The 10,775-nt window shown below is 43.7% G+C and overlaps 2 protein-coding genes across 5 annotated transcripts; both read right to left on the bottom strand.

Moving 5' to 3' along the window:
* Nucleotides 1–659: 659 nt before the first annotated feature.
* On the bottom strand, nt 660–1,583 carry LOC110786152 (uncharacterized). 4 transcript variants are annotated; one of them, XR_008929930.1, is made up of 5 exons: nt 1,449–1,516; nt 1,249–1,330; nt 1,090–1,171; nt 905–1,006; nt 660–799 (listed from the first exon to the last, which is right to left on the bottom strand). XR_008929930.1 is itself a non-coding variant. In XM_056838691.1 (5 exons), the coding sequence occupies exons 1-5, from the start codon at nt 1,541–1,543 to the stop codon at nt 701–703; spliced, it is 486 nt and encodes a 161-aa protein (XP_056694669.1). In that variant the 5' UTR covers nt 1,544–1,570; the 3' UTR covers nt 660–700. The 4 variants fall into 4 exon arrangements, 3 of the variants coding, with proteins under 3 accessions (XP_056694669.1, XP_021846381.2, XP_056694670.1); XM_056838691.1 differs by having other exon boundaries at nt 1,249–1,356; nt 1,449–1,570; XM_056838692.1 differs by having other exon boundaries at nt 671–799; nt 915–1,006; nt 1,249–1,356; nt 1,449–1,583.
* Nucleotides 1,584–1,603: 20 nt separating this feature from the next.
* On the bottom strand, nt 1,604–2,381 carry LOC130469403 (uncharacterized). The gene is made up of 2 exons (XM_056838690.1): nt 1,739–2,381; nt 1,604–1,652 (listed from the first exon to the last, which is right to left on the bottom strand). Exon 1 carries the CDS (start codon nt 2,373–2,375, stop codon nt 1,911–1,913), a length of 465 nt encoding a protein of 154 aa, XP_056694668.1. The 5' UTR covers nt 2,376–2,381; the 3' UTR covers nt 1,604–1,652; nt 1,739–1,910.
* Between the last annotated feature and the right edge of the window lie 8,394 nt (nt 2,382–10,775).

The raw sequence follows: 10,775 nt of genomic DNA, 5'->3' as shown, positions 1-10,775 counted from the left end.
ATATTAGTCATGTAATAAGAATCAAATGAGTCCTTAGGTTTTTTAGTTCAAAGTTGGGAGCGGAAATGTCATTTTAGCTCTAAACATGACCTATAACGACCTAATGAGCCTTAAATGTGCATAAATAGATTCGAATGAGTTTTAGAAAGTTAAAACTATGTATATTAGTCATGTAATAAGAATCAAATGAGTCCTTAGGTTCTTTAGATCAAAGTTGGGAGCGGAAATGTCATTTTAGCTCTAAACATGACCTATAACGACCTAATGAGCCTTAAATGTGCATAAATAGATTCGAATGAGTTTTAGAAAGTTAAAACTATGTATATTAGTCATGTAATAAGAATCAAATGAGTCCTTAGGTTCTTTAGTTCAAAGTTGGGAGCGGAAATGTCATTTTAGCTCTAAACGTACATGACCTATAACGACCTAATGAGCCTTAAATGTGCATAAATAGATTCGAATGAGTAGAAACAATAACATACAGAGCAGCAACAGAAGCAAACAGAGGAGAAACACACAGATGGAAGTGAAATTCTAAAGACCACCAGATCAGAATTCACATGCAGCAGCAGCAAGACCAGCAGATTAGTATTCAAAGCAATAAATTAGCAAATCCAGCAGACTTGTAATTATGGAAAAATTAAAGAACTTTACCAAATCCTTGAAGATATAAACGCTTCCATCTTTGTGTCTAAACAACCTAAGTAAATAAATACTCGGTTGTAAAAAACTTAGCCCATTGCTCACGAACCACATCTATTTCCTCATCGGTATAAGGCGCATTTCTTGGAGTGTAAGCCTGAAATAAGTAACATGATAAGTAATGCTACTTGTAAATTAAGAATTCTACTACGTAAAAGTACTAGTATTAGTAGTTCAACTAACATATGGTAAAAGAACGAACATTATCTAACCGCTCATCAGTGTTATGGTGTAACGTGACTATTTCATGCATGAACTTCATAACGTAATAGCCACACTCGCGGGCGCCGACTTGTTGAGCACACTGATTTGGAGATAAATCATAAATTATATATCCAAGTAGTTACCCAAAAAAAAAAGTAAAGCTAATTAGTAAGCATGATATACCTTTACATGGAAGCCTTTCAACCCCTGCATAGTCGCTCTATTCGGACAAATCCCATCATTAAACTTGTACACTTGGTATGCCCTGGAAGTTGAGTAAAACTTCATGAATCTGATTCGGCACGAAAAGAAATAACTTAAAAAGAATTGAAAGTAACTTACAAACACAAGATTCCCCATGCACTATTTTCTCGGTTGGAACCTATCGCAGAGTCGAAAATATACGCACAACCTCTACGTAGGTCTAACACGTACAAAATCCAATGATTTCTGCATTATATATAAATGTTATTGCAACCTTATGCATGAAAATAACAATAACATAGCTATTTACCAAATATCGATCAATCTCTAACACTTACTCTTGATGGTATGGGATCAAAAACCACTTGGTAATGTTAGGATCACCCTTCTTCTCCTTTTCAATTTCAGCATTGAAAACTACTTTCAAATACATTGATGCAGCCTGAGGGTTGGCCTTGATTCTAGAGCTTGACATTGCCTCGGGACAATCAAACCCAATCTGAGAGTTGTCAAATGCAAAGGTGTGTTCGTGGAATAAACACCTACAAAGTAAATGTATAATGCAAAAATTTCAAAAACTATTATAGTTGACAAAACCAAAAACAAAAATATCGATGGAAAAGTTTACATCATATAGACTTGGATCACTGAAATGTTGAGGCACGCCCCTCTAAGGAACTCTTCAACGTCAACCTCATTTACATAAGTTTGTCGATCTTCGTCATAATGCCAAACCGAAGCGGGCAATGGGATTGAAGTATTTTTATATACATCACCGGGCGCCGTATTGATGATAAACTTCAAATAATTGCATGATGGGCCAAGACCTTGAATTGTGTCGTCTGCCAAATTTTGCTTCTTACTTTTGGCGGCTGATTCAAGTGATCTTTCACCGCATCCATCATTTCATTTATTTCATTATCTTCTTGCTCATCATCATCCATCTCATTATTCTCAGAAATATCAGAATCACTCTCATCACTCTCATCACTCTCTGCCAGAACATCAAATTCATTCACACTAGAACTTGGACGATCAAGTATTTTCTCACCATGCCAAAACCAGACATGGTAATCTTGCTTAAACCCACGACGAAATAAATGATCCTCAATTTCATCAATATCACCTAACCGCCTTACATTGTTACAATCACGGCAAGGACAATAGATCTTTGCGGCTTTCGTATTCCGTTGGTGTGCTAAAGCACATCTAAGGAACTCCTCAACCCCACTCAAGTATTCCACCGTAGTATGGTCACCGTACATCCAACGACGACTCATTTCTAATAACACAGGGTTTTACACAGAATTAGATAAATCAAGCCACAAATTCTTAATTTTGACACAAGAACTATACATCAGAAAAATGGTAAGACCTCATCTCAATTTTAAAACCAAACAAAACAGGAATATGTGTCAACATTAACATTTATTAGCTTCACATAAGATTTCACAGGAATAAACTAAAATCGATTTAAGTATAAACTAGCTTGGCATAAGATCTTTGTTCTCTAATGATGCAATCTTATCCAAAGATAAAATATCAGTAAAAACCATCCTCCAGTACTCAATCAATAGATCCCAGCGATGCTCATGTTTAGGTTTTAAATTAGTTACGAAACCCGCATTCAGTGTAAATAAACCCATTTGCACATTAGGTTAGCGGAATTGGGAGACTACACTTTGAAACACTAACAGGGTAGCAGAAAAAAGGCAACGTATTCACTGGATTGGGTTCTGTTCGGGTTAATTCGGTTTACTTCATATTCATTCAGCTAAAATCAGATCAATCTAGCGATATCCTCAAACTCTGACTACCTTTTTTCAAGTACAATACAGGTCCAATAAGAAATCTTGAAGTAAATAATCCAGTGAAGGCCAGGTTTATTACCACCAAGTCATATACAAGTAACCTCGTAGATGTCATTTTAGCATAATATCAAGGCAATCTGGCAGACAGTCAGTCAGCTCTAAGTATCAGAGAATAGTGATAAACAAAAGAAAGGTGCTACCTCATAAACAAAAGAAAGTATCAGAGAACCTCATAACCTACCTCTACAACGGGTGCTATAGCACTTGAGCCACTATTTCCTCCCTTCCCAACATCAAGTTGAATTGAGATGTTGGCCTGAGACAAATCCACCCCAAATTCAGTCGCTCCTGGGTACTTAAGTCTCTTTAGTAGTCTGTCCAATGCCAAAAGCCAGACATTAAATCAAATGGCATTTCACCAAAAGCCATGTAATCCAAAACAGAAAACTAACCTAGCACGAGAAATTCAAACAAAAATGAAATTCAAGCAGGAATTCAAACAAAAAACAGATGAGCCAATGAGCAAAGATAATGGCCAATGTGCCATGTAATCTGTGCCTCAAATAATACTCAGTCAACTCAAGCCTATAAAGTGCACGAAGGACAACAAAAATCAACCTAACTAGAATTCAAAAAACAAAAACTATCCTTTTTCTTTATTTGAAGCTACGTGAGGAAGTTTAAGGATAATTGAAGTCTGTTTAAGACTTGCTATAAATGCTCTAGCATCACCTGGGAAGTTGTTACCTTCTGTTTAATAAATTGGATTTTTGAGCAATTTTGCCCTAGCTTTTTTTAGTACTGTATCATGTCCTTAGATATCTTAATTCATAATAAAGGATATGAAGAGGGAAGGCTCTCCCCCTTACCCATCCACAAACAGGAATTCAAACAGGAATTCAAACAACAAACAGGGGCAATTAGGTCGATGAACAAGGGAAATCAAACAAAAATGAAATGAAGTGGAAAATGCACGAGAAAAAAGAGGATTATTACCCAAATAATTGCAAATAAAAACTAACCTAGCTTCACAAATCGATTGTGTGAAACAGATGGAGTCGCGCGAAGGTAGGAAAGACGACGGTGGGGAAACTCTCCTTCAGATGGTGGTGGTGGAGCCGCGCGGTGAGAAGGGTGGTGGTGGTGGTTATGGTGGTGGTGGAGTCGCGCGGCGAGGATAGGTATGCGTTGGAAGAGCTAGATGTGAAGTACGACGACGAGATGTGAAGAGAAGAGAAGCTTATCTGTTTGGCGGTGGTTTTATTTTTTTAAAATTTAATGTAGCCTATTGAGGCGGGCAATTAAAAGCCCCCTTCAACAGAGAGACCCTATTGAGGCGGGCAATTAAAAGCCCCCTTCAACAACTTCTCTCTATTGAGGCGGGCAAGGAAAGCCCCCTTCAACAGCTTCTGTAGAAGCGAACAGAAAAAAAGCCCGCCTCAATAGAATAGTAAAATATTTGACCCGCGTTGACTAAGTAGCTATTGAGGCGCGCTTATGTATGCCCCCTCAACAAGGGGGCTACAACAGGGGTTTTTTCCACTAGTGTCGGTACTTGTGCAGGTAATACACCTATCCCGAACCCAATCGCTCGCTCATTAGGTCCCTCTCGCCTACATGCCCCCTTGGCTTGCACTTGGGGGTTGGCCTCTTGAGCGAAATTCGTCTGTTGAAGACACTACCTCGACCGGGGCATGTGTTGGATCTACGATAGAAGCGGTACCAAGCCAGGCGCAAATACTACCCATAGATGCCTATCACAAACTACGTGGCATATTTAATTTTCAAATCCATGTTTGTAATGTAGTTATGCGTAGCGAAATATGTGATTGTGTGTGACAAACTATCCTAGAAAACCAATGACCTTAAAAATTGCCCAAACATTCATAGACTAATTTGCCAAAGAGTTATACCGAAACACGTGTTCCGCAAACCCGAATGATCGCCACAAAATAAGCGACGCTCGGGATGGCTTGTAACGAATAACTTTACAAACAAAGTTTTTACCACCATTATTACATAGAAATAACAGCGCGCAGTCCTGGGCGTTGAAGTTTTGTCCTTCGCTTTTTCTACTTTATCGAGTTTTATGTCGTTTGTGCAGAATGTTTGCTTATGAGTCTTAATATGTTTTATTAGATTCCTTAACTCCGGCCTGAATTTTATTAAATATAGTACTTTTTCAGTTGGTCTAAGTTCGTGAGGTTAGAGAATTCCGCTCCATCTATGTCGGCTAGTTGGACTGCTCCGCCAGGTAGGATGGTCTTTACAAAATATGGTCCTGTCCAGTTAGGCCGGAATTTTCCTCGAGGGTCCGTAGTAGGTGCGCGGACTTCTTTTAAAACAAAATCGCCTTCTTTGATGTTTCGAGGTTTGACTCTTTTGTTGAATTGCCTTGCGATGCGCTTTTGATACACTTGCACGTGATGTAGAGCTCTCAACCTCCGTTTGTCTAAAAGGACGAGTTCGTCATACCTAGCTTGAACCCAATCAGCTTCGGGTAGCTTGCTTTCTAGGACGATCCGGAGGGAGGGAATCTCCAACTCGACCGGGTGGACTGCTTCCATTCCGTATACCAAGGAGTAGGGTGTTACTCCAATGGAGGTGCGGATTGAGGTTCGATAGCCCCATAATGCGAAGTGTAATTTATTGGGCCAATCCTTATAATTTTCGGCCATTTTTTCGATTATGACTTTAATATTTTTGTTGGCCGCCTCTACCGCGCCGTTCATTTGCGGCCTGTAGGGAGAGGATTTATGGTGTTTGACATGATATTTTTTGATCAGGTCTTGGACTTCGTCCCTGAAGTGGGAACCTTGGTCACTTATTATTTCATGTGGAACCCCGTATCGACAGAATATGTTCTTTTCTAGGAATCGAGCGACATGTTTGGCTGTTAACTTTGCATAGGAGACTGCCTCTACCCATTTAGTGAAGTAATCAATTGCAACTAAAACGTACTCGTGTCCCCCTACGCCTGTTGGTGTTACCTTGCCGATTATATCTATACCCCAGGTGGAAAAGGGCCATGGAGAAGTGAAGGTGTATAGTTCTGAGGGAGGCAAATGGTTAAGGTTACTGAAGATTTGGCATTTTGGGCAAGTTTTTACAAAGTGATGGCAATCGGTTTCCATAGTGGTCCAATAGTACCCTGAGCGGGATATTTTTCGGGATAGCATTTTTCCGTTCATATGGGGTCCGCACACGCCGTTATGGTATTCTTCCATTAGTCTTTGGGCTTGGTTTTGATGGACACAAAGTAACTTGATTTTATTCGGCGTGTATTTGTACAGTTCTCCCAGAATTATGCTATATTGTGAAGCGAGGAGGCGTAGGGCCTTTTGTGCTCGCGGGGAAGTGTTTGGGGGGAATTCCCCACTTGTTTTGTAACGAAGGATGTCGGTGTACCATGGTTCTTCTTCGGTGTTTTCAGGTTCGGAGTCTATGGCACAAAAATAAGCCGGCTCTTTCCTTCGCTCGACCCGAAGGGTCATTCCGTCCCATTCATTCGGGATGTTGAGCATTGAAGCTAGCTTCGCTAATGCATCCGCGAATTGGTTGTCGTCTCTTGGAAAGTACGTATACTCGATTTTTTCAAATTGCTCGACTATTTGGTCCAAGTGAGCTTGATATTTTGAGAGACTAGTGGTTCGGACCTTCCATCTTTTGGCTATATGGTGGGTTATTAGGGAAGAATCCCCGAAGACTTGTAGGTATTTGACTCCGAGGCTAACTGCAGCCTCTAGCCCGACTATGCAGGCCTCGTATTCGGCGGCATTGTTTGTGGCCTCGAAGTCAAGTTTGACGGAAATTGGTATATGGGCTCCTTCGGGACTGACTAGGAGAACTCCGACGCCGCATCCTTTTTGGTTGGACGCGCCATCGAAGTATAGTGTCCAATAGTCATCTTGTATCATCAGAAGTTCCTCGTCGGGGAGGAGGTAAGCTTCCGGGGTTTCCTCATTCGTGGCATGCTTGGCCAAGAATTCGGCTACCGCTCTTCCTTTGATTGTTTTTTCCGGCATGAATTTTAGGTCGAATTCTGAGAGCATGACCAGCCACCTGGACAGGCGACCACTCAGGGCGGGCTTTTCGAACACGTATTTTAAGGGATCTAGTTGTGACACTATATGAACAGTGTGGGCCAATAGGTAATGTCTGAGTTTTTTGGATGCCCAGACGAGGGCGAGACAGGTTTTCTCAAGTTCTGTGTATCTCGTCTCGTACTGTATGAACTTCCTGCTCAAGTAGTAAATGGCTCGCTCGGTGGGACTGCAAATCGGGGCTAGCCTCTCGGGCCACCGACACGGAACGCCGCCTACGCTCCGGCTCGGACCTCTCCCCGGAAGAACTCACCCCTGCGTCAGAACGGCGATGCCGTAGGGGCGAGTGCCGTGCTCTCTCTCTCTCTCACGACGACCGTGTTCCCCGCCCGAGGGACCCGCGTCGTCGGCCCCAGCACGCCCGGTAGACGTCTGCAAAAAGGGACAAAAAGAGAGTGAGTAACCGAAGGCCAAACCAAGGGTACAGATCAAAAGAAAAAAAAGAGAGGGCACATTACCCGAGTAGAGTGGGGGCTCCTGCAAGAAAGTGCAGACCGAGCTCGAACCAACGCGGACTTCAACCGGTTGATCACCCCCACCATCGCATTGGCCGTACGGGCCGGAACCTAAAACAAGAATGTCAGTAAAAAAGAAAGAAAAAATATAAAGAAGAGTACACAAATAAAAGGTGCATACCGCCTCTACTCCCTCACGGAGCGGAGCATGGAAAACCCGGTCTTCCGGGAAAGTCTCCACAATCTCGGATCCACTCTCTCCGGTATACGAGATCCGAGCATCGGGAAGCACCCATCCCCCCAACAAAGGGTCAGGACCCTCCTGCACAAAACACAGTAGGCATAAACACATGGGCACGAACATGAAAACACTAAAATCAATACAAAGGGAAGAGGCAACTTACAGCGCCAGGCTCCGGGAGACAAAGAGAATCCTGGATAAACTAGTAATAGCTAGCTCCCTCTATCACCAACTCTGTCGCCGGCACACAAGTCCTCGAGTGGACCCTCCACGACTCGCCTATCAAGCGAGTAGACAGCATGGTCGCAGGCGGAGGCCTGGGCACCGAAAAAACCCCGACCGTCTGCATACGTACCCGCTCTCCCAGGTACCAGACAGGGTCCCGGCGGCCAACGAACAAGACCCGCATCTGGCTCAGGGCATAACTCTCCCTGACCGAAGCATGGGTACCCCTAAAAGAGAGCCATGGGGTCCAAACCACCTGTTTTAGTACAAAATGCAGTCAGATCTCGCACATGAAAAAAATGACGAAATACGAGAGAGAGGATAAGATTCTGTACATGCTCAGGGTTCCCGTCCCGGATAAGATCCCACACGGTATCGGGCGGTGGACGCACTGTCAGCTTCTTCTTCCAACCCCAACGGCGACCGGCAGGGAACTCCAAAGGCCTCTGCCCCTTTCGGGGAGCCAGCCAGGGTAAGTGCTCAAAGGCCCACAGCTGCAAAAAGAAAAGGATAATAGAACGTTAAAAAAAAGAGAGGCCGGGTAAAAGCAAGAAAAAAAGAAAGTCTAGGCACATACCTCGATCAAACGCGGCACTCCCGCTAATGTAATCACAAAGTGACGTACACTCGGGTCCAAGACGCGCACCGACAAACTCATCTGGCCGACAAGCGTCGCATAGCCCAAATCGCCCCAGCGATAGTCACCCAGTGTAGACACGTCCTCCACCATGCCTATCCACCTCGGGTCAAAGGTGTCAGTCGGACCCGATAGAAAAGTGGAAGTAATAAAATGGAGGTAGAACAGCCGATCCTGTCTCGAAGGCGACTCCTCTACCTCGTGCTCCAAAGCCCACATCAGGTCTGCGAAAGGTATCCCACGGGGCTGGTACGAAGGTAACCTACTACCCATCCACGAGCCCAGGAGCCTGGTACCCTCAGCAACAGTCGGCGATGGGCCGTCCGACCTCAGACGAATGGGGTTCCCTGTAAAGGTCAAACCCGTCAAAGCTGTGTAGTCCTCAGGAGTGATCGTCATCTCGCCCCAAGGAAAATGGAAGGTGTTGGTGGTATCCCACCACCACCTCATGAACGACCGCGGAAAGGACAGGGAGATGTTGAGCCGCAGTATCTCCCAGAAGGTCTCAACCACCGGAAACAGTGAGCTCGCCCTCACCAAGGCCTGGGCGTCCGAACTCAGATAGCTAAAAACGGTCTCACTCGTCGAGGCGCCATAGCCGCAAACCGTAGTCTCTCTCCTCGCGTGAAGGCGGGAAGTCACATGGTGCTCTAGGTCGTAGTGCAGATCACGACCATCGTAAAGCTCAGGGCCCACCCATAGGGGACCCGGGCCAGTCGACTGACGCGTCATGCCACGCACCTCGTGGCCACCAGGAGGGGGTAACGACTCGTCAGACATGCTGATCAACAATACAACAAGGCATTATACCTTTGACAAAATCGGCACTCTTACCGATCCCTAAAAAGAGTGCATTTCACTCATGAAATGGAGTCATACAATTTTTGTTCCCTAAAAACATGATACTAAGTTCATACTTAGCAAAATTCCCTAAGTAAATTTTAACTCCGGCAAAACCAAAATTCCCCCATGATTTGTCACCCATGAATTATGAGGAACGCAAGCAACATACCAAGAATACCTACATTATGAAGAAATACTCGCGTAGTAGGTATACTTGGGGGCTAGCATGAAAATGCCCAAATTCAACAAAAATCAACATACTTGCAAAAAATTAACATGCACAAACTAATTAACATGTTATGTGGAGCATTTCCGACTATCCAATTGAAGGAAAGGGGCACAAAATCAAAAACCCCCAAATCAATTTCATGCACAAAAATTACTTGACAAAATACTGAAATTGACAAAAAAAAAGCTCAAAATTATTGAAAATTACTTACATTGGGAAGATTAGGAAGTGATTTGGAGTAGAACTTGTGAAGAAAAGTGAAAGAAACGAGCCAAGATCAGTAGAGAAAAGTGAAGAGTTTGAGCGAAAATGGTGGAAATGGGAAAGGAAGGAGACGGTCCGCGAATTTAAAGACCAGTCCCCCTTTCGCATTTTCAACGCCCAGCTCTGGGCGTTAGAAATTCTCGCGCCCAGGCCTGGGCGCTGAAAATGCTTCCCAGACAGCGAATATTCGCTGTCGGGCACGCGTACTCCCCTATTTTGTGTAAAGATATCCGTTATCTTATTTCTATCCCAAAAAAGAAAAAAAACGGTATTTTGAAAAAAATAAAAAATAAAAAATAATAAAATAAAATATCGTTAAACAAAAATATACACAATGTGGACCCACTTATAGGACACATCTAATCAGGAAATATTACGACCCACCAACAGGTTGTAATCACAAAAGCCCTTCTACATAGGCAAAATAAGAAATTCAAAATGGGCTCGCCCACCCTCAGCGGGCGGGGTCTGCGTCACTAGCCGCGCAGGTCCTAAGTTTTTCGAAGAATAAAGTCTTCAAAATTTAAAATAGGCTCGCCATCTTCAGCCGGCGGGGTCTACGGCGCAAACCACGTAGGTCCTTATTTTAAAAAAAAAACAACAATTTCAAAACAGATTCGTCCACTTCTATCGGACGGGGGGTCCACCCTCAGCGGACAGGTTCGCCATCTTCAGCCGGCGGGGTCTACGTCACAAACCGCGTAGGTCCTTATTTTCAAAAACATCAAACAGATTCGTCCACTTCTATCGGACGGGGGGTCCACCCTCAGCGGACAGGTTCGCCATCTTCAGCCGGCGGGGTCTACGTCACAAACCGCGTAGGTCCTTATTTTCAAAAACATCAAACAGATTCGTCC

The sequence above is a fragment of the Spinacia oleracea genome, chromosome 3, assembly GCF_020520425.1.
Source record: "Spinacia oleracea cultivar Varoflay chromosome 3, BTI_SOV_V1, whole genome shotgun sequence".
In the NCBI taxonomy this organism is placed as follows: Eukaryota; Viridiplantae; Streptophyta; class Magnoliopsida; order Caryophyllales; family Amaranthaceae; genus Spinacia; species Spinacia oleracea.
The sequence above is the reverse complement of the archived record's forward strand: the minus strand, read 5'-3'. Positions and strand labels throughout refer to the sequence as shown.

Bases quoted from the DNA above. Each gene is read 5' to 3' on its own strand.
- LOC110786152 (XM_056838691.1), bottom strand. From the start codon at position 1,543: ATGTATTTGAAAGTAGTTTTCAATGCTGAAATTGAAAAGGAGAAGAAG. The intron at 1,357-1,448 runs GTAAGTGTTAGA...TATATAATGCAG, and splicing joins TTGATCCCATACCATCAAGA to AAATCATTGGATTTTGTACG. The intron at 800-904 runs GTTCGTTCTTTT...TACTTATTTCAG, and splicing joins CTGATGAGCGGTTAGATAAT to GCTTACACTCCAAGAAATGC.
- LOC130469403 (XM_056838690.1), bottom strand. From the start codon at position 2,375: ATGTACGGTGACCATACTACGGTGGAATACTTGAGTGGGGTTGAGGAG.